This window comes from Balaenoptera physalus, assembly GCF_965194825.1.
Source record: "Balaenoptera physalus genome assembly, chromosome: 20".
Classification (NCBI taxonomy): Eukaryota; Metazoa; Chordata; class Mammalia; order Artiodactyla; family Balaenopteridae; genus Balaenoptera; species Balaenoptera physalus.
This window is the reverse complement of record NC_138901.1, coordinates 56307598-56329748: the sequence shown is the minus strand read 5'-3', so window position 1 is coordinate 56329748 and position 22151 is coordinate 56307598. Positions and strand designations below refer to the sequence as shown.

The window sequence follows — 22151 nt, the reverse complement described above, 5'->3', positions numbered from 1 at the left end:
GCACTGGGTCCCACAAATTATGCAGCTGGTCTTACTTCAGTCCCTTCTGCAGCAGACTCTGGATTAATTTTCTCAAAATACAGTTTTTTTGTTGTTGTTTTTTGTTTTGTTTTGTTTTGTTTTTTAAAGTAAGCGGTACCTTATTTTATTTTATTTTTTTAATTTATTTACTTTTGGCTGTGTTGGGTCTTCGTTTCTGTGCGAGGGCTTTCTCTAGTTGTGGCAAGTGGGGCCCACTCTTCATCGCGGTGCACGGGCCTCTCACTATCGCAGCCTCTCTTGTTGCGGAGCACAGGCTCCAGACGTGCAGGCTCAGTAGTTGTGGCTCACGGGCCTAGTTGCTCCACGGCATGTGGGATCCTCCCAGACCAGGGCTCGAACCCGTGTCCCCTGCATTGGCAGGCAGATTCTCAACCACTGCGCCACCAGGGAAGCCCCTCAAAATACAGTTTTAATTAGGCCACCCCTCAGCTCAAAGGTCTTCGGTGGCTTCCTGTGACCTTGCAGGATGCAGTCCTGATTCTTCAGTCTAACTTTCAGGGTACTCCATGTCTAGATCCAGTCTGTATCCCCAACCTCCTTTGCCACTAGGCCCCAACTAGTCCTCTGCTGGAGCTGAGCTGGCCACTCCTGGGACAGGCTGTGCTTACTCCTGACTTTACACCTTTGTCCATTTTATTTCCGCATCCTGGAAGACTGCCCACCCTTCAGAGTCCAGCCCCGACTCCCATTCATTCATTCAATGTGTACCTAATGAGCATTTGCTTAGAGCCAGGCACTATTCTGGTTCCTGTGCTCCTGGGACTCCCATTCCAGTAAACAATAAAAACAAACAAATTAAATAATGTTAATATTATGCAGAAAAAAATAAAACAGGGTGATGTGCCAGAGTGCCTGCATGGGCATGGATGGCCTTACTGAGGAGATAATTTTTAATTGCCCCAAGTAACCCAAAGGAGCCATAGGGACATGTAGGGGAAGAGCTTTCCAGGTGGAGGGAAGGGTGAGTGCAAAGGCTGGGCTTGAATGAGGGACAGAAAGATTGGTACAGCAAGAGATCTGAGAGGTAGGCAGAGGCCAAATCAAACAGGTCCTTGTACGCCAAAGGGAGTAGTTTGGATTTTAATCCAACCATCACAGAAACAATTTTAGGATTTTTCTGTGGGTTTTTTGTTGTTGTTTGTTTGTTTGTTTGGCCGCACTGTGCAGCACATGAGATCTTAGTTTCCCGACCAGGGATCGAACCCATGCCCCCTGCAGTAGAAGCACAGAGTCTTAACCACTGGACCGCCAGGGAAGTCTTAATTCTACGGTTTTAAGCAAGGGATTGACATGATTAAATTTAATGAAAATCACCATGGCTGCCATGTGAGAGTGGACCATGGGAAGCGAGGAGACCAGGTAGCAGGGCTTTGCAGCAGTCCGGGTGGGAGATACGGATGACCTGGACCAGGGCAGCAGCTTTGCAGATGGAGACAAGAGGATGGGTTCAGAATCTATTTAGGAAGTAGAATGATGACCATGGCTAGTGCCTAGGTTTTTGTCTTGAGCAACTGGGCTGAAAACTCTTGTATTTTATCTTTTCAGCTAGACTGTAAGCTCTTTCAGAGCAAGGCTTTCTATATATCCTCCATACCCAAGCAACCCACAGAGCTACCGAAGATAATGCCTGGTTGCTGAATTGGGCTTAAACATGGAATGGCTCCTTCTACGAGAAACCTCAGGGAAGCAACTTGCCTTTTCCTTCATCAGTTAAGGAGCACGGAAATGGGCCAGTCTCGATCTGGAGAGATGAGGCCTGGATCTTACCCTCAACACACACAGCCTGGCAAACACAGGCCTGCAGATGGCCTCCAGACTGTTGGTTCAGTCTCTGCCCTGTACCCCAGGCTCACTTGGAAAAGAAAGAATGAATGTCTTCTGTACCTTTAGGGCAGTTCTGGGGTAAGGCTGAGCTAGTGTTGCTGCCTTCCATGGCTTCTCCTAAAGGTGAGGTCAGCATGAGGAGGGTTGGGGGTAGGGAGGAAAGAACACGCTACCCCATGCAGCATTGGTGTTCACAGGGAAACAAGCTGAGGAAGGAGTGAGGGGGCAAAGAGCCATTACAAACCTCCAACCTCTTTCCGGAACCCAGCCCTACCTCCAGCATCTCCAGAAAGGAAGAAGGGAATAAGAGCTCCCACACCCCCTCTCCCATACCCAGAGCCTGTCTTAGGTCTGTGCCCAATGACTCCCTTCCCCCTATCAACCAAATCCCAGGGACTCAGTTGTTTGGGTTCCCAGCAAGATGGGTCTTTGTAGAGACAAGAACAAGGAAAGAAGAGGGCTCCAAAACACAGATATGGGGGCAGGGGGAGGAAAAGTAGGGGGTTATTATTTCATGGGTACGGATTTTCAGTTTTACAAGATGAAGAGTTCTGGAGATGGATGGTGGTGATATTTGCACAACATTGTGAAGCTTAATGCCACTGAACTGGACACTTGAAAATGGTTAAGATGGTAAAAGACTGAGGAAAACTGACTGGCTTGAATTTACTATTATAGCACCTCTCCTTTCTTGCAATTTATCATGGTCTGTGTAATGGCCTAGAGTGTCTTTATTTTATGTGATGAAGGTATGTGTGATTTTATGAAGGTATATATTTGTATTCTGTAACCGTTAAAGACTTAGCCTGACTTTAAACCATGCCACCTGAAACTAATGTATAAATGTTTTTTATCCGTTGGCTTTTCATTTCATCCATGTATTCAATATATCTTGATTAAATTGTAAATTCCTCAAAAAATTGGTTAAGATGATAAATTTTATGTTATGTGTATTTTACCACAATTTAAAAAAAAGGAAAGAAACACAGATGTTCCTCCGCTGACTAGATCAAGCCCCAACTCCTCAGCAGGACCTACAAGGCCTCTCACCCCATGGCCCAAGGAGCCTTCCCAGTCTGCCCTCATTCCATCTCAGCCTGCCCCCGGTTCAGCCACATCACACACCCTTCCTTATCTTCCACACCCGGCAGGCTCAGACTTATATTTCAAGAATTATGCAGGAGGCTAATGATATAAACAAGAGCAACATCTCTCATACAGGGAGCACTTGCTATATGCCAAGCGCTGTGCTACACATCTGACTTACATGATTCCACCAAACCCTCCCGGCAACCCTGAGTAGGGTGACTTGCCCATTTTGTAGATGGGGAAACTGAAAGGTAAAGAGGTTTAGTCATTTGTTCAAGTTCCTGGCACTTCCTAAGAGATCCCTATTACATCATTTTACATATCTATCTCTCTCCCCAGACCCCTGTTCTCCAGGGCCAGGATGAAGTCTTATTCATTTCTGGAGTCCCTATGGAGTACCTAACACAGTGTTTGGCATACTATCAGGGTCCAATAAATGTTAGTTGAAAGAAAGAAAGAGGGAGAGAGAGAGAGAGAGAGAGAGAGAGAGAAGGAAGGAGGGAAGGGAAGAGAGGTAACACACAGGGTGGAGTGAGTGGGTAGACCAGGCTTGGAGCCTACAGCATATGCTGTCAAGCTCCAGAATGGTTTTTAGGGGTGTGGGAGAGGCAGGGGACACTGGGCTGGCATTGTAGGTGCCCTTGGTGGGAGCCTGGCAGAGTCTGTGTAAAAGCAGAGTCAGTCTTAATGAAAGAGTGTAGACAGCTCTGGATGGTAATCAGGAATCTTGGAATCTAGGGCAGGCTGGAGAAAGAGAGGCTGGGAGCACAGTGTCCTGGACAGGACGGGGTAGAGGGAGGAGAGAAAAGCTAGCCCTTGGGAGATTCCTCAGGGACACAAGGCCAGGAATTTGCCACTCAGAACAACCCCCTTGGTGGGGACCAGGTGTGTTCAAGCCCTTGAGCCTCTCTCCCCACTGGCTTGCTCATACCCGAGACCCCCACAGGACTGGTTTCTTTTCAGGTTTCTATTCAGGTCTCTGCTCAAGTGACACTGCCTCAGAGAAGCCTTCCCTGACCACCCGGCTAATGCTGCCCCTCCCCTACCACCCTTGATTCTACTACAGGATTTTATTCCCTTTATAGAGACAACCACTATCTGAAATAACCTTGCTTATTTATTTTTGTTTATGGACTATCTGGCTGTCTCCTCTCTTATACTGTGAACTTCATAAGCGCAGGGATTGTGTCTATCCTTTTCATCAATGCATTCTCAGTGTCTAGAACAGTGCCTGGTACACAGTAGGTGCTCAGTAAATATCAGTTGAATGAACTTATTCAAGTGGCCCAGGCTGACCCTGAACATTGCCCAGGGACCAGAGTTGAATCTGGGCTCTCTGGACATGCTGAGGACTCTCCTGCAAAACACTCTGACGGGAAGGAGGCAGCTATAGACTTGCAAACTTGAGATTGTGAGGGTCCAAGGAGGGGCCTAGGATGTGTCTTCCAACCCAGAGACTCTCTGGGGTCATTTAGGTCCTGGCTGATCCTTGTAGAAGGGGGACAGCAGGTCCAAAGAGTGACTCACCCTGTTGCCTGGGTTACTGGTAGGAAGATCCTTGTAACCTAGGAAGCTGGGACACTGGGATCCCCATGGGGTCTGGTGATGGGGGATGGGCATGAAGTTTCCCAGGGAGCTGGGGGCTGAGGCAGGAGGGTACCCCAGGGAGGAGATGGGGCACCAGGATTCTCCAGAGGTCTGGGGGCTGAGGGCTGGGTCACCATATATTCTTTAAGGGCAGAGATATTCCCCACTCTGTCTGTTCTTTCCAGCTGGGACCAGCACAAGCCAGTTCCGGTTTAATGGAGTAAAGACAAATTTGTCTGGGAACGCAGTTAGTGGGCCGAGATGAGGAGAGATAGAGGCAGCCTTTTCCCTCTGCTCTCCCCCGCCCCCTTTTCTTTCTCCCTGCTGCCTCCACCCCTTTTCCCAAAGGGCTCCATCTCTCTATGACCCACTCACGCCCCCTGCTGCTCCTTTCTTGGATAGCAGTGGCCTGTCTAAAGGACAACAAAATCTCATCTCTTCCCTTCCCTCCTGATTTCTGGGGACCAGCCTCAGAGGGACAAAGCTAAAGCCCCAAGGCAGCAGCTGCTGGGGAAGGAGGTGGGCTCCTGGCTCCCAGGAAGTGACTCGCATCTGGGGTGTGTGTGTCTGTGGGTGCTGTTGCTGGGATCTCAGCCTAAGAAGTCACCACTTCCTCAGGAAGCCCTCCTTGATCCCCAGCCTAGGTCAAGGCCACTGGCCTTCAAGCTTTCTCAGTTCCCTGACTGCTCCTTTATGGTGCATATCAGAGTTTCCAATTATCCACTCACTTGTTAGTCTTTGATGGATGCCTGCCTCCCCCAGGGGACCACAAGCACCGAGAGGGCAGGAAGCAGGGTTAATTTTTTGTTTTGTTTTATTTTGTTTGGCTGCAGTGTGCGGCATGCAGGATCTCAGTTCCCCGACCAGGGATCGAATCCAGGCCCGCTGCGTTGGGAGCTCGGAGTCTTAACCACTGGCACTAGGGAAGTCCCGAAGCAGGGTTAGTTTTGCTCATCATTGCAACCCGATGCTCAGCACAGTGCCTGGTACATTGCAGATGCACAGTAAATATTTGTTAAATAAATGAATGAGTGACATTCAAAGGAGGTTCTTAGGTGGGGATTTAATGGGTAGTGTCAGTGCCATTGCCTGGGCTCTGGGGGCAGCTGTGAGTCCAGATGTCCTGGCTTCTGCTCAGGGCCCGGTCCACGTCCAGCCTCTGGCCTTGTGCCCAAAGGCCATCCAAGCAAAAGGATGCAGAAGAGGCCTCTCCTAGAGGGAGGTAGTATGGAGGAGGCATTAGGGTGGCCGGGGTCCAGAAGCTCCTCCCCACTTTTCCAGTCCTCTAACCTAAATTTTTTAAAGCACTTCCTCCCACTGTCCCCTTATCCTCTCTCTTCTTGTGGCCTTCTCCTCTTCCCTCGCAGAGATTTCCTTCCCCTAAAAATGCATCCCTTCCCACCTCTTCCCCTCCCCTTAGCTGTTTCCCATGGTGTGCTGAGAAACTTCAACATCACTTTCTTACCTGGCAAAGCCCCCAGGAAGAGACACCCCTGCGTCTGGGCCCAGAGGTTGAGGAGGGAGCCAGGGCCCATGGGAGGCAGAGCAAGGATCTCCTTCTTTGTCCCCTGGCTCAAAACCACCCTGGACACAGTCAGCTTCAGCTGAAGAGTGATCCCCAAGACGAGGGGCAGATCCAGCCCTGGCCCTGACACAGAAGACAGCACCACTTTCTGCAGAGTATGTGGGAAGGGACATAAGTGGGGGAGGAAAGAATGAACTGCATCTGCTCCGTGTGGCCCCACCCCTGGCTGCCTTAATTCCGTCTCTTAGCGTGCAGTCTATCTACTGGCCATTCCCACCACCTCCATCCTGCCTTAACTCTCCTGGCTTGGCCCTCTATAAAACCACACCCTCCCCAAGTAAATATATAATCTAACTAAAAGTCACTGTTTGCTGTGGGCAGCTTTAATATGTGTCTCTGCCCGCCCACCCCAACCCTTAAACCATCGTAATATTGACATTTTATTTTATTTTGATTTCTTTATTTTTTCATAATATTGACATTTTAGCGTCCCCTTTTCTCCCACTGCTCCCAGGCTCCACTGAATACGGGCAGCATCCCCCTCTTACTTGATCTTGGAGTTGGAGGCTGAGCCAAGAAGGGTTTTCTGGGCTCCCAAGGGCAAGGAGGTGGCCTGAGCCTGCTGCTAGCTGGAGTCTCAGGTCCAAGGAGAAAGCCCAGGGCTCTTCATGAGGCCGGGGAATGTCTGGGGGGAGAAATGATCCTCCTGAGGTCTGAAGCCTGGGGATTCATGGAGGGGAGGGGCTAGTGCTGGAGGGAAATGGACACAGAGCTGGCCATGGAGGGCAAAATAACCTTTACCTTGGAGACTGAATTCTGCACCAGTCCCTGGCGGGAAGAATATCCCAGGTTGAGACTCTACAGCACAGCTTCTGAGACTAGTGGGGACAGATGCTGAGGTCTGGGCCTGCTGGTCCAGCCAGTCATCCCGGTGCAGGCAGCCATCCAGGGTAGGGACCAGCTGGAGCCCGTGGGGGGAAGGGAAGATGCGGGGGATATTGGAATCAGGATATCTGAGCCCCAGTCCCAGACTCCCACCTTGTTTATTCCCCTCCAAGACGCAAGCATTTGGCCTCCCCCATGCAGCTCTCACCCCATCCCCCCTCCTTGAAGTGTGGACTTAGACCCCCACAGCCATCCAGCCAGCAATGCTTTACGAGCTTTGGTCTTGGTTCCTGCCCCTGTGACGCAGTTACCAGCAACCGGAGTTTGGAGGCAGGGAAGAGCAGCCCCCCCAGAGCAATCCTCATGATGGGCTGGGGTTTGCTTGCCAGTGGCCCAGAGACCTGTCTCAGGTGCAGCACCTCCTCCCCATCCACCCCCAGCATCACAGAATCCCCAAGGATCTTCACTTCCATCTGCAAGAAGAAAAAGAGAAGAAGAATCAGAGGTTCCTGGGGCCTGCCTCCACCACTTTCTTCAGAGGCAGTCTAGAAAATGCCATACTGAAGATGGCGGAGTAGAAGGACTTGAGCTCACCTCCTCTCACGAAGACACCAAAATCACAACTAACTGCTGAACAACCATCTACGAAAAAAGACTTGAACCTACCAGAGGCAGTCTAGTATGGCAGAAAGAACATGTACTTGAAGAGTCAGCTGGCATCCCCAGCTCACTCTGGACTTGTCACTTACATACTAACTAAGCCTCAGAACTCCCTTCTGAAAAAATAGGGACAAGAATAGCAACTTCTGGGACTTCCCTGGTGGTCTAGTGCTTAAGACTCTGCAATTCTGGGACTTCCCTGGTGGTGCAGTGGTTCAGAATCCGCCTGCCAATGCAGGGGACACGGGTTCGATCCCTGCTCCGGGAAGATCCCACATGTCTCGGAGAAACTAAGCCCATGAGCCACAACTACTGAGCCTGGGCTCTAGAGCCCATGCTCTGCAACAGGAGAAGCCATCGCAATGAGAAGCCCGCGCACCGCAACAAAGACCCAATGCAGCCAAATATATAAATAAAATTATATTAAAAAAAAAAAAAGACTCTGCGCTTCCACTGTGGGGGGCACGGGTTTGATCCCTGGTCAGGGAAATAAGATCCTGCATGCCAAGCGGTGTGGCCAAAAAAAAAACAATTTCATGGGACTTTTGTGTGGATTCAATGAGATGACAATGGTAAAGGGATGCCCAATAACTTGGTTCCATTCCCTTCCTCAGATCAGCTCAAGACACCCCTCCCTCAGGACCAGATCTGGCTTACCTGGTGCCACCTCCCATCGTCCAGCCGGGGTCCAGCACCCACTGTAAGTTGGGCCCAGTGATTATGAAGCTGGATCTCAGGCCTGCCATCCCGAAGTCCCAGCACAAACCAGTCATCCTCTGGGTTGGTATCACCATAAAAAATCACTCCCTCTGGATCCCAGGTCCGAAACTCAAAGGAGGAGGAGGTTCTGGAAGGACACAGAAGGAAAGACTGTGTATGGGGTGTGCTCTTTGAGCATAGACGTGAGGTTGAGGGAGGTGGAGTTCAGGGAGAGAGAAGGACAGGGAGACAGGGAAAAGAGAGGGGCTGGTGCACTGTTTATAATAGCTAAGACATGGAAGCAACCTAAAGGTCCATTGATAGATGAATGGATAAAGAAGATGTGGTACATATATGCAATGGAATATTACTTCGCCATGAAAAAGAATGAAACAAGGACTTCCCTGGTGGTCCAGTGGTTAAGACTCTGAGCTCCCAGTGCAGGGGGCCTGGGTTCGATCCCTGGTCAGGGAACTAGATCCCACATGCGGCAACTAAAGATCTTGAATGCCGCAACGAAGATCCCACATGCTGCAAATAAGACCCGACACAGCCAAATAAATAAATATTTAAGAATGAAACAATGCCATCTGCAGCAACATGGATGGACCTAGAGATTATCATACTAAGTGAAGTAAATCAGACCAAGACAAAATACTATATGCTATCACTTGCAAGTGGAATTTAAAAACTGATACAAATGAACTTATTTGCGAAACAGAAACAGACACACAGACATAAAAAACAAACTCATGGCTACCAAAAGGGAAGGTGGGGAGGGATAAACTGGGAGTTTGGATTAACAGATACAAAGTACTATATATAAAGTAGATAAGCAACTTCTGTTGCTTATTCCTTGAAATGTGTCAGCTTACATTTTATCATCTTTTTTTTTTTTTAATCACATCTTACTACCAAGTTTGATCTCTGCTTTTTGCTTCTGTTTTAGGAGCAATGATCTCAATAAAGAATATTTTTGGAAAAAAAAAAAAGATAAGCAACAAGGTCCTACTGTATAGCATAGGAAACTATATTCAATATCTTGTAATAAACTATAATGCAAAAGAACCTGAAAAAGAATATATATATATATAACATGTATCATAAATACACATATATATAAAATTCAATCACTTTGCTGTACCCCAGAAACTAACGCAACACTGTAAATCAACTATACTTCAATTAAATAAAGCAAAAAAAAAAAAAAGAGAGGAGCTGATGGAGAGAGGGTGAGGTCAGGGGACTAGGTCAAAGAATTAGGTCAACCCCATACTTTATGATCTTGGTGAGGTTAAAGGTCATGATGGTTACAGGTTCTTGTCCAGGGCCATTGCTGAGGTGCAGAGCAGGCCGGTCCTGAGTCCTCTGCCAGGGAGAAAAATAAACAAGCTGAAATGAGACGTGCCAGAGACAGGCAGGAGGGAGAAGCACTGTTACAAGGCCAGAGGAGGAAAGGAAGGAAGACAGCAGAGCTAAAGTGTAGCTCACTTAAACACACACAGGGCTTAGCGCCCTGTCCTGCTCCTGCACCTGTCTGGGGAGAGTATGTCTCACGGCCCGTCCTTCATGGCTGGGAGGCAGCAGTAGTAGCAGCAGCAGCGGCGGCCCATGCCATGTGGCCGGTGGATCTCCGCTCTCCATAATCAGCCGCGGTCCTCTCTGCCTCAGACAACTCTGAGGAGAATGCGTGGGGGCAGGCAGCGTCGCACATGGTTGGTGGAGGGTTAAAGGTTGCCCCGGGGGAAGAAGGGGGGCAGGAGACAGGGCCACTGACCCTACGGCCCCTCTGAGGACAAATGCAGTGAGGGACAGAGTTCCTCCACTACCCTCCCCCGCTGCTGAGAAAGTTTCTGAGCTGGGAGAGGACACCTCACTTCCCCTCTCCTTCTAGAGCCTGACCTGGGTCCTCCAAGCCTTCTGCCCACCTGCGGTAAAGGGGCAGTGACAGGGCCAGAGGTCGTGGCCAGGAACCAGGGCTTCACTCAGTTCTCTCCTCCTCCAGGCGCCCGCGGCTCGGAAGCAGAGGGCCGACTCCGTGAGAAACTTTTCTCGGGCTATGATAGCTCGGTGAGGCCGGCGCGGGAGGTGGGAGACCGCGTCGGGGTCAGCGTTGGTCTCAGCCTAGCGCAATTAATCAGCCTGGTGAGGGCGCACGCGGGGAGTTAAGGTCTGGCCCACTAGCCGGCTGGGGGGCGTGGCTTTAGGCAGGGCGGGACCCAGGGACCACTGGGGGCGGGGTCCGGGGCGAGGCCAGGCTGGGAGACTGACGGGCGGTTAGTAGAGATTGGGTCGAAATCGGACCAATGGACAAGCTGTGGGCGTGGCTGCTGGACGGGCCAGGATTGAGCCGGGCAGGATGATGAACGGGCCTGTGGGCGGATCTCAAAGTGGAGCTGGGGCCGATGGACAGGCCGGAGAGCGGACCTGGAGGCGGGGTCACAGGCTGGGGCGGACCTTGGTGCCGGACAGGGTCAATAAACAACAGCGGGCAGAGATTCACTCCGGCCGGGGCCGGGACTGGGACTGGTAAATGAACTGGCGGGCTGTACGGCCAGCAGGAAGTTTACGAGATAGAGGCGGGGCTTAAACCAACGCAGCTTATAGGAGGTGGGGCTTGAACCCAAGAGGGTGCGACTCAGAAAAAGAGGGGAGTTTCCAGGGAGAGTTTACCCACCGAGCCCTTCATTTCTCTACACTGACATCATATCTACCCTTTAAACTTTTCCCTTCTAGAACGAGAAGGATGAGGAGATGAGCACAAAGGTCTACTTAGACCTGGTACGGACACCCCCGCAGGGTGGGAAAGGGCGGGCGTCCCGCTGCCTTTACAATTTTCTCGAATGTCCCGTCCCGCCCAGTAAGGTTGTTTTTTTTTGTTTGTTTTTTTTTGTTTTTTTTTTGCATCACGACCTCAGAAAACACATTTATAACTGAAACAGAAGCTTCAGGAAACAATACCTATCTTTACTATGGGAGCTGCATTCCATGCGTTTTTCATTCTAAATTTTTTTTTTTTTTTTTTTAACATTGGTTTGGGGCCACTCATTTGATTCCGGACCTATGAAAAGGGTCGTTAACTGCAGTTTGAAAACCACTGTTTTAGAGGCTAGCGTGCAACCCCCTCGTTTTTACAGAAAGAAGAAATTGGGGCCCGATGAGAGGGAAGGGGAAATTAGTTGATAGGGTCCCAAAGAGTGCAGGTGGAGTCTTAAACAGAGCCCCGGCCTCCAGAACCACAGACCATGCCTGCGCGGCTCTCCTCCCTTGCACTCCCTGCCCGGGCTTCCTTCGCACATCCCAAGACTCCTTCCAGCCTCCAGCCCCAGACGGCCCCTCAGCCTCTGCTTCCCTAGGAGTGGACTGACTACAGGCTGAGCTGGGACCCTGAGGAGCACGAGGGCATCGATTCACTCCGCATCACTGCCGAATCCGTGTGGCTACCAGACGTGGTGCTCCTAAACAAGTGAGGATGTTCCCAAAGTCTGGGAGGTGGGGCAGGGCCTCTGGAGGGGCGCGGCCTCCGGAGGGAGGGGCCTGATCCCAGATGAGAAGATTCTTTCCCTGCAGCAATGACGGAAATTTTGATGTTGCTCTGGACATCAACGTCATGGTGTCCTCCGACGGCTCCGTGCGCTGGCAGCCCCCGGGCATCTATCGCAGCAGCTGCAGCATCCAGATGTCCGGGCCCCACCTGGGAAGCTCAAGGCGCTCCTAGAAACCCTCACTCAGACATCCCTCCTCCATTATCCCCATGACCCTCACGTCTCCCTTACCCTTCTGATTTTCCGTTGAGTTTCATCTTCTCTGTCCACTTTCATTGACTTCCAGTCTTCCTCAGTGACCCCCCCCCTCCATTGTCCATGACCTCCCCACATAACCTTCTTATTCCTCTGTGACTCCACTTCTCTGTGATCTTCCCCTGGTGGTCCCCATCTCCCTAGTGCCCCATATCCTCTGACCCCTGTCTGCCCTGTGACCTCCCCAACTCCCCCAGCCCTGACCAGCTCTCTGGCAGCTCTAGTGACTCTCCACTCCATCCAGGTCACCTACTTCCCCTTTGACTGGCAGAACTGCACCATGGTGTTCAGTTCCTATAGCTATGACAGCTCAGAAGTCAGCCTGCAGACTGGCTTGGGTCCCGATGGGCAGGAGCGGCAGGAAGTGCACATTCATGAAGGCACCTTCATTGGTGAGTGGGCATGGCTCCCATGTCCATGGGCTTTATGATTTCCAGTTTCTAACAGGCTGATAAATATACTCCATCAGTGAGTGGCTGTGGGTTCAGCAAGATAGGTATAACTGTCTATATTTTGTGGTTATGGAAATTGAGACTTGCTCATTTATTAGAGATGGGCTGTCCAGCCCAGGGACCATAGCTAGCCCCTTATTACATCAGTCCCCCCTGCTCTAGGATGTGGCAGAGAAAGCCATATCTGGGAATTCCCTGGCGGTCCAGTGGTTAGGACTCCACACTTTCACTGCTGAGGGCCCGGGTTCAGTCCCTCGTTGGGGAACTAAGATCCCACAAGCAGCGCAGTGGCGCGGTGAGGCAAAAAAAAAAAAAAAAAAAAAGAAAAGAAAGCCATATCTGGCACCAACAAAAACAGGTTCCACATCTGTGTCACCTTCTCTTTCCCCCCCCCACCCCCCAAGAGAATGGTCAATGGGAGATTATTCACAAGCCTTCTCGGCTAATCCAGCCTCCAGTGGATCCTAGGGGAGAGGGGGAAAGACGGTGTGAGGAAGTCACCTTCTACCTCATCATTCGCCGGAAGCCTCTCTTTTACCTGGTCAACGTCATTGCCCCATGCATCCTCATCACTCTTCTGGCCATCTTCGTCTTCTACCTGCCACCAGATGCAGGTAAGGGGGGAAGGGGCCCGGCACTCCTTCTTACCAATAGCTCAGCTTCTTCCTCTTCCCCCATAATACAGGGAAGGTTTTCCTGCCAACTCAAGCCTTCATGAACTGTGCTTCAGCAATCTCACCCAGGTTTTCCTTTCAGGAAGAGCCTTTGCCTCTGCATCCAGATTTCCCCTCCAACCTCAAGCTCTACCTCCCCTCTGCTGCTCACTTCTCCGCACCCAGTAACTTCTGAACTCTTCCCTTCAGAATCCTAGGGTCTCATCCTTGGAACTGCCACTCCTCTGACCAACAAACTCCCAGGCTTAGCTAACGCTTCCTTTCCCTTTCCCCATTCCTGGCATCCTCCCTCCCCCACTTGTCAAATGCCTACTAGTCCCTTAACCTCCTATCTCCCTTGGAAATAACAGCCAACATTTCTCTGGGAGACAGCACAATATGCTAACAGAGTAACCTTGGGCAAATTCCTTAATCTCTTAGTGTCCTAATCTGGAAATAGGACAGTCGTTGTCCCTCCCACATAGGACTATTTTGAGGATTAACTGAGTTAATAGAACTATGCCTGGTACTCTGTAAGCTTTGTGTAAGTGTAGGTATAGTCTTTTCTAATTTTGAGCACTTGCTATAAGATAATACAAATAATGTGTTACATATATTAACTCAGTTCTAATCTTCAAAACTCTGTGAGGTAAGTACTGAATTGTCTTCCCATTTCACAGAGGGTAAGTGAGTTTAAGTCATTCACCTGACGTTACACAGAGAGAGGCAGCGTTGCTATTCCAACCCTGGTTAGTACTAGTCTGATTCAGAGACTGATATCCTAAACTCTCGTATTCAAAACATGCTTTCCTGGGAGTTCCCTGGTGGCCTAGTGGTTAGGATTCCGGGCTTTCACTGCTGTGGCCTGAAAAACAAAACAAAACAAACAAAAAACACGCTTTCCTTCTCTCTGTAATCAAGCCCTCTCTCAGTCTAGGGAAGGAGAGTGATGCAGCTCTAGAACACACTTCCACATGTAACTTCTCCTTCTTCCTGGAGCAAGGCAAATCTTGGAACCCAACATTACAGGACTAAAGTAGAACAGACCATAAAAGTTATTTATTTCAATACCTTCCGTGAAGTTTGCAGTGCCTGTTGTATGCCACAGTAATAACCAGCCACCTGGCATATTCTTATATACTTGGTTTCATTTTTAGATCCTTCGATTTGCTATATAGCTCCTGCTACAGGGGTTGGTCCATTCATTCATGCAACAATATTTGTTGAACATCTGTAACATGCAAGGCACTGGGAATACATCAGTGAATAAAACAGACAAAAATCCCTGGTCTCATGGAGTTTATATTCTAGTGGGGGAGACAGTCAGTAAACATAATAAATAAACCCATTGGATAGTATATTATTATTTTTTAAATTAATTAATTAATTAATTAATTTAGGCTGCGTTGGGTCTTCGTTGCTGCGCGGGGGCTTTCTCTAGTTGTGGTGAACAGGGGCTACTCTTCGTTGCAGTGCACGGGCTTCTCACTGCGGTGGCTCCTCTTTTTGTGGAACACGGGATCTAGGCGCACGGGCTTCAGTAGTTGTGGCACACGGGCTCAGTAGTTGTGGCTCACGGGCTCTAGAGCGCAGGCTCAGTAGGTGTGGCACACGGGCTTAGTTGCTCCGCGGTATGTGGGATCTTCCCGGACCAGGGCTCGAACCCGTGTCCCCTGCATTGGCAGGCGATTCCTAACCACTGTGCCACCAGGGAAGTCCTAGATAGTATATTAGGAGAGGTCAATTCCTAAGAAGGAAAATGAAGTAGGAAAAGGGTTTGGGGAGGATGAGAATGGGGGTAGGGGTTGCAATTTATTTATTTATTTAGACAATTTTATTGAAATATAGTTGATTTACAATGTTGTGTTTCATTTCTGCTGTACAGCAAAGTGACTCAGTTATAGATATATATATTCTTTTTCATATTCTTTTCCGCTATGATTTATCACAGGGGTTGCAATTTAAAAATAGGATGGTCAGTGAATGCCTCACTAAAAAGGGAATGTTTGATCAATATTTGAACAAAGACTTGAAGGAAGTGAGAGAATGACCCTGGTAGATATCTGGGGGAAGAAATTACCAGGAGGAGTTAACAGTGAATGCAAAGGCTCTGAGGTGGCGTGTGCCTTGCATATCCAAGAAATAGCCAATGTAACTGAATGAAGTAAGCAAGAGAGAAAATAGTAGGAGATGTAGTCAGAGAGCTAATGGGAAGGCCTTGTAGACTTCAGTAAGGACTCTTATGCTAAAGGCGATGGGAAGCCACTGGAGTGATATGATCTGATTTACATTTTAACGGGATCAATCTGGCTGCTCTGTTGAGAACAGTCAGCAGGGGGGCAAAGGATGAAGCAAAGAGGAGGCCTTTATAATAACTCAGATCTGAGGTAATGGTGGCTTGTACCAGGATGGTAGTGGTAGATGTGATAAGTCATCAGTTTCAGGATATCTTTTGAAGGTAGAGCCAATAGGGTTTGGTATGGATTGGATATGGGATGAGAGAGAGGAGAGCTGAGAATGACTCAAAGGGATATGGCCTGAGCCACAGGAAAGATCGAGTTGTCGTTTATGAACTGGGGAAGACTATGTGGGGAGTCGGTGGTGAGGGAATTAAGTTTTGGACATGTGAAGTTCGAGATGTCTATTGGACACCCAAATGGAGAGGTTAAGTAGGCAGGTGGATACAAGTGTGGGATTTAGGGGAATCAGTCCAGGTTGGAGGTATAAATGTAGGAGTTATTTGCATGCAGTTGGCCCTTCCAAAAGCCTGTCCTTGAGTGAGCTGGAAACACGGTCACTGATTATGCCAGGGAGATTGCTTTCTGGCAAAGCCTAATCCTCCCGCCTTCCCCTCTGTCCCCCAAGGAGAGAAGATGGGGCTCTCGATCTTTGCCCTGCTGACCCTTACTGTGTTCCTGCTGCTGCTGGCAGACAAAGTGCCTGAGACCTCCCTGTCTGTCCCCATCATTATCAAATACCTCATGTTTACCATGGTCCTCGTCACCTTCTCAGTCATCCTTAGCGTCGTAGTCCTCAACCTGCACCATCGCTCACCCTACACCCACCAAATGCCCCTTTGGGTCCGTCAGGTAAGAAGATCTCCTCTCCAACCTGTGTTAACTCTCAATCCTAGTATTTGGCTTTTTGTCCCGGTATCGCTCCTCCCTCCCACCAACTTCAACCTTCCCTTTCACAGACCTGAGGGAGAACTACAACTCCTGGTAGAGTGTCAAAGTGCCAAGGTCTTTGGGTGTTGAAATGTTGCCCAATTAATTTTACCCTCCCATCATTAACATTGCGTAGATCCCAGACTCTCTTCATCAATACTGCCCATCGTGGGTCCCAAGGAAGCATTCTCAGGGTTAGGTACTATCAGGGTGGAAGCCCTCAGAACTTTTCTTTCCAGTCAGGATGCCTCCTAACCCACTTAAGAACTCTTGGGCTGTGTAGTTGCATTTCATCTGTGGGATGCATGCACGCATGCGCAAGAATGGGCACGTGCCGTGGGGGTGGTTGGCGGCTTCCCTTCTGGTCTGAAAGCATAAGAGCCCCCTCCAACACGCCTCTTCTTCTACTCTGCAGATCTTTATCCACAAACTCCCTCTGTATCTGGGTCTGAAGAGACCCAAGCCTGAGAGAGACCAGATACCGGAGCCACCTCCTATACCTCTCAGGGATTCTCCAGGAAGTGGCTGGGGTTGGGGAACAGATGAATATTTCATCCGCAAGCCACCAAATGATTTTCTCTTCCCCAAACCCAACAGGTAGTATCTACTCCCCATCGCCCACGTAGAAGGGAGAGGGAGAACTACAGTTCCCAGAAGACTGTGCGCAGGCAGGCGTCCTAAGCTCCCGGAGGATGTCGTGGTTGAGCATCATGGGAGTTGTAGTATCCCTTCTGTTGCCCACTTTGCGGGGAGGTGGGGACTAAAGCGTACGGGAATAGGAGGAATTGCGGAAGACTAGAGAGGGCGCCGCTGTCAGAGGGAACCTGAAGGGCTCTCTCACGTTTTGAAACCTGGACGGGCGTTGGAGGAGGGAGTTGGGGCGGGGGCTAGAGCACCCGCGCAGGCCGTCTTTGCGCCCCGGTCGTGGCCAAACAGACTCGCCTCTTTCAGGTTCCAGCCTGAACTGTCTGCCCCGGACCTGCGGCGATTTATCGATGGTCCAAACCGGGCTGTGGGCCTGCCTCCCGAGCTACGGGAGGTCGTTTCCTCAATCAGCTACATCGCTCAACAGCTGCAGGAACAGGAGGACCACGACGCGGTGAGTCCGAAGAGGGTGGGCCAAGGCAAGGCCTGGGTGGCCTTGGCTCCACCCGCAAACTTAGGCTCCGCCCCCAGCACTCGATTTTATTTCTGATTGGAAGTTTGCCTCACTTGGTCCCGCCCCCTGGTTTCCGACTTGTTCTTTACTCACATCCGTCGCCCGCAGTTTCGCTCTCTGCTATTCTGCGGGCCCGCCCTTGTCTCAAAGCCGTGGTAGGAGGACCTGGGTGCGGCACAGGGCCTTGGGGCCGCCTTCCCTGGGGGTCTGGAGCTCAGGAACAGTTTCCTCTTCCTACCCTCAGCTGAAGGAGGACTGGCAGTTTGTGGCCATGGTGGTGGACCGCCTCTTCCTGTGGACCTTCATCATCTTCGCGAGCGTCGGGACCCTCGTCATCTTTCTGGACGCCACGTACCACTTGCCCCCTCCCGACCCCTTTCCTTGAGGACGAGAGGGCCGAGACCGAGGTCCTCGGCCAGTTGAACTGAGAGTTAGTTTGGTAGTACTCTCAAGCCCTATCCCTTTCTGCATCTTAACTCCTTCACTAGGAGTCCAATCCTCTCATCATTTCGTTTCTAGGGAGGAAGCCCAAGTGGGACTGGGCAGATGGGGGCCTTGGGCCCACCTGAAATGCACTATCCGCTTATTTACTCTTTGGCTTCTTGAAGAAGCTCCATTGGATATTCACACCTAGGTTGGCAATGAATGGAACAAAGAACAAGCGCTAGCTTGTAAGCCTTCTGAGGGCAGGAACTATGTCTGTTCACTGTAATATCCCCAGCACCTAGCACAGATCCTAACCTATATGGCCGCTACCTCTGGTTGAATGAATAGGGAAATTTTTTTCTGTAAGGAAATACACTAATATCGCTTATATTTGCATGTTGGGGACTAGTGGTCGTTTTTTCTTTGTTTTTACCTTTCTGTAGTTTATTGTATTTTGTAGTATGTATTATCATTAGGATAAAAAAAGTTATTTCTGAAAGGATACATTTGTAATGAGGATAAAAAAGCACACTGTAAAAACCTCAAGTTCCAGCTTTGGTGCTCAAACTTTGGACAAGCTACTAAACTGCTCTGTGCCTCAGTTTCCCCATCTGTAAAATGAAGCTAATAATAGTATCTGCTCCCTAGTCTGAGGATCATATGAGAAGATGAGAACAAAAGCATTATGCAGTATACATCAGAGGTTACAAACTGGTGTGTTTTGTTTGGCCCATGTTGTTGGCCAGCAGAATTTAAAATTTGAATTGGTTTGCTACTTTTAAAATGTGGATATTTCACAGAGAAATTTGGATTTCTGGCTTCTCTTGAAACTTTTTAAGAACTACAGTAGCACCAGGTCTGATTCCCCTGTTGGCAGCAACCTGCTAGAGCTGATTAGTGGCTGCCCACTCTGGTCAAGGTATTTGTACCAGAATTCCTCAAAGGCCCCACCCACCTGACCACTCATTTTACTTGCCCATCCCTGCATAACACTAGACAAAATACAGGGGAGGGGAGGAGGGACAGGGAGTTGAAGCCCGTGGGAGGCCAGGAGTGGAACAAGAAAGGGTGTTGGTGTCTCTTATGGCCATCACACATTTTGTGCCTCAGTTTCCTTTCAGTTTGGAGAAAAGGCTTCATCTGGGAGATGAAGATCTTGTGCCCAGCAGGCTGTGTTAATGTTTCTGCCTGGAGGTCAGAGCAAAGTCAGCTTGAGCCTAGTGGCTGCAGCAATTACAATGAAGTACCTAGGGTCAACAGGCTCTCACAACTACTCAATCGCTGGAAGTTGTTGTCCTAAGAGGGAGAATAGGGCTACAACTTGTAGGGATCCCTGTGGGACAAGGTTAGCATGTCCCTGTCCAGCCAGACCCACCAGCCACGCCAATAATTGCACCTGGCATCCCACTGTGGAGCACAGTTCGTTTGTCTTGTTGGTTTATTGGCCTAGAGAGTTGGACACACACACAAAGGCGGAGATAAATATTGGTCAGTTTCTCTAAATCTGGGTCCTCACTACGTATAGAGCTAGAGTCTGTAGAATTCTAAATCTTGCGTGCTGTGGCACAGAACCAGTGGCCTTTCCACTCCACCGTCACCCTTCTTCCCAGGGAACATGGGGAAAGAGGGCACAAACAGACAAGACTTGATAATTTTCAAAAGACAAAACTGCAAAATCCCAAATTTCCAACATGTGAAATTCACAGTATTCAAGTTCCCCAACTCAGATACATGTATTTTAATCGCCATTTCGCCACAATCTCCTTTGTTGCCCAGAACCACCAAATTCTGGAAACTATTTTCCTAAATCATATTTTCAAAAAAATAAATGTCTACAGTCTCAGTTCTCCCAAAATGTCCATGGTTTTAGAATTTTGACCTGTTCTGAAGTTCAAATTCCCTGGTCCATCCTCAACCCCTTCCATCTCTGTGCCTTTTTGCCTCAGAGGAGTGCAGGTTAAGGATATAGGGGGACTGTTAACGCATCTGCCCCCTGCCTCCAAGGCCTTCCTCAGTCTCTCTTATGGTTCCACTGTGTGTAGATATATATATATATTATATATATAATTTGTGTGTAGATATATATGTATTCTTTATTATGTACTTTTTTCCGCAGTTTTTCTAAAGTGCCAGAAACAAGATTTGTGGGAATTTTTTTAGTGATTTTTTTTTTTTTTTTTTTGCAGATCTTCTCAGACCAGGGCTCGAACCCGCGTCTCCTGCATTGGCAGGCAGATTCTCAACCACTGCGCCACCAGGGAAGCCCTCTCCCAGATCCTTTGTCCTTCATCAACACAGCAACCAGCAGAAGCCCTCCACCTTAATAAAACCCCCCACCTTTCCCCCAACCTCCAAGTCTCCTCCGTCTGTCCTCTCTTCCCAGGGCCCCATCCCTCCCCAGTTAGCCACTACTTCCCAAACCCCAAACCAGCCCCAACCCCCTGAACTTCGTGAGAGTCTAGGCCTCAACCAAGGCTCTGTCCTCCAAAGGACCCCAGGCCCTTCAAAAGACTGTAGAGTTTGCAGAAACCCAGGCCTTACCCCAAATCCAGGCCTCCACAAGAACCCAGGCCTTACCCAAGACCCAGGCCTCCACAAGAACCCAGGCCTTACCTGAGACCCAGGTCTCCAGAAGAACCCAGGCCTTACCCGAGAGCCAGGCCTCCCCAAGAACCCAAGCCTTGCTCAAGATCCAGGCCTCCACAAGCTTCCAGGCCTTACACAAGACCCTTATCTCTGCAAGAATCCAAGCCTTTCCCAAGACTCTGACCTTCAGAAGAATCCAGTCATTACCCAAGGTTCTGGCTCCCAGAAGAGCTTAGGTTCTACTCGAGATGGACGTTTCTTTAAAAGCCCATATCTCCCCCAACCCTCTGGTCTCCACAAGAACACACCATTTCTCCAAACTTCTCACATTCAGAGGAGCTCAGGCTTTATGCATGATTCTGGAGTCTATAGGAATCTAGAACGAAACCAAGAGACTGTACTCTATAAAAGTCAAGAGCTCTCCCAAAGAACTGACCTCCATAATAGCCCACACCCTTCTCAAGATTCTGGATGTTACAAGAGTACAGGTAGTGCCCAAGATCCAGGAGTCTCTAGGAGTGCAGACTTTACCCAAGATTCTGGGCCACAGAAGAGTCCATACCTTGCCCAAGACTCTGGAGTCAACAAGAGCTCAGGCCTTTGCCAGGAATCTGGTCTCCATAAGAGCCCAGGCCTTGTGCAAACCCTTCGCCTCCATAAGGGCTCAAGCCTTACCCAAGACTCAGGAGACTAGAAGAATCCAGGTCTTACCCAAGATTCTGGAGTCCGCAGGAGCCAAGGCCTTACGCAAGATTCTGACCTTCATAAGAATCCAGGCCTTACCCAAGCCACTGAAGTCAAAAGGAGATGTGGCCTTACCCAAGATGCTGGAATTTACAGGAGCTCAGAACATGCCCACGACCCTAACTTCCACAAGTACTCAGGAATTAATCGAGATCCTGGCCCCCATAAGGGTCCAGCCCTTACTCAAGACTCTGGCTCATCCAAGAGATCAGGCCTCCATAACAACTCATGCGTTATCCCAAATCCAGGCCTCCACAAGAACCCTCTAGGAACTGCCTCTGTCCAAGCTTTGGACCCACATCAGACCCGAAAGTTATTTAGATCTGAGGCAGTGCCTCGAAAGGAGGATGCAGGGCAGCACATACCATGGACTTCTGTCCCACCCAGTCAGAACTCCTGCTCTCCCAAGGCTCAGTTGACCTACAATGACCTGCAAACCTTCTCAGAGGTACCTGAGCTGACTGAGCTGCAATCATCCTCCCGGCGAGCAGGCAGCCAAGACTGGGTGTACCACCCCATGGATACAGTTCCTCCAGCCTGCCAGAACTATCGCCAGATGTCTACGCCTCCCAAGACCAGCTGGAAGCCCTACTGTCCTGGGTCAGGCACCCAGCTAGGGCATGGGGTCTTTGACGCGTGCCAGAGACAGTTCAGAGCGGGCAGGGACAAGTGCGAAGCTCTGTCTCCCAGGCGCCTTCACCGAGAGACATCCAACAACTCACCGGAGACCATCAAGGAGTGGGGATATCAGGGGACAGATATGCATGAGGAATCAAGAGACAAGAGAAGTGTTCTGTGGTTGTGTGAGGACATCCACCCCAGCCCCATCCCACAGGGCCTGATGAGGACCTAA

General features: G+C 49.7%; 3 protein-coding genes across 7 annotated transcripts; 2 read left to right on the top strand and 1 right to left on the bottom strand.

Moving 5' to 3' along the window:
* Positions 1-5338: 5338 nt before the first annotated feature.
* Positions 5339-10366, bottom strand: SHBG (sex hormone binding globulin). 5 transcript variants are annotated; one of them, XM_082441189.1, is made up of 9 exons: positions 10240-10354; positions 9845-9988; positions 9588-9679; positions 8270-8459; positions 7264-7425; positions 6869-7028; positions 6616-6752; positions 6008-6215; positions 5339-5754 (listed from the first exon to the last, which is right to left on the bottom strand). In XM_082441189.1, the coding sequence occupies exons 2-9, from the start codon at positions 9953-9955 to the stop codon at positions 5606-5608; spliced, it is 1209 nt and encodes a 402-aa protein (XP_082297315.1). In that variant the 5' UTR covers positions 9956-9988; positions 10240-10354; the 3' UTR covers positions 5339-5605. The 5 variants fall into 5 exon arrangements, with proteins under 5 accessions (XP_082297315.1, XP_082297319.1, XP_082297316.1 ...); XM_082441193.1 differs by having other exon boundaries at positions 10214-10313; XM_082441190.1 differs by lacking the exon at positions 9845-9988 and having other exon boundaries at positions 10240-10366.
* LOC309650167 (acetylcholine receptor subunit beta-like) lies at positions 10346-18364 on the top strand. Its single transcript, XM_082441188.1, has 10 exons — positions 10346-10456; positions 11048-11092; positions 11668-11777; positions 11882-11990; positions 12356-12503; positions 12968-13177; positions 16082-16305; positions 16799-16980; positions 17335-17482; positions 17787-18364. The coding sequence occupies exons 2-10, from the start codon at positions 11066-11068 to the stop codon at positions 17925-17927; spliced, it is 1299 nt and encodes a 432-aa protein (XP_082297314.1). The 5' UTR covers positions 10346-10456; positions 11048-11065; the 3' UTR covers positions 17928-18364.
* Positions 18365-19146: 782 nt separating this feature from the next.
* On the top strand, positions 19147-22151 carry LOC309649984 (uncharacterized protein; the record flags this gene model as incomplete). The annotated part of the gene is given in 3 exon segments (XM_082440692.1): positions 19147-19162; positions 20587-21245; positions 21249-22151. Coding segments are annotated over 3 exon segments (1578 nt in total).

What these genes read in the sequence shown, in the direction of transcription:
- LOC309650167 (XM_082441188.1), top strand. Translation starts at nt 11,066, where the DNA reads ATGAGCACAAAGGTCTACTTAGACCTG. An exon ending in CAAAGGTCTACTTAGACCTG is followed by an intron (nt 11,093 to 11,667) that starts GTACGGACACCC and finishes CTGCTTCCCTAG; the next exon opens with GAGTGGACTGACTACAGGCT. An exon ending in GCAGCAGCTGCAGCATCCAG is followed by an intron (nt 11,991 to 12,355) that starts ATGTCCGGGCCC and finishes CACTCCATCCAG; the next exon opens with GTCACCTACTTCCCCTTTGA.
- SHBG (XM_082441189.1), bottom strand. Translation starts at nt 9,955, where the DNA reads ATGGAGAGCGGAGATCCACCGGCCACATGGCATGGGCCGCCGCTGCTG. An exon ending in GACATACTCTCCCCAGACAG is followed by an intron (nt 9,680 to 9,844) that starts GTGCAGGAGCAG and finishes TCTCCCTGGCAG; the next exon opens with AGGACTCAGGACCGGCCTGC. An exon ending in TGCAGAATTCAGTCTCCAAG is followed by an intron (nt 6,753 to 6,868) that starts GTAAAGGTTATT and finishes TTCTCCCCCCAG; the next exon opens with ACATTCCCCGGCCTCATGAA.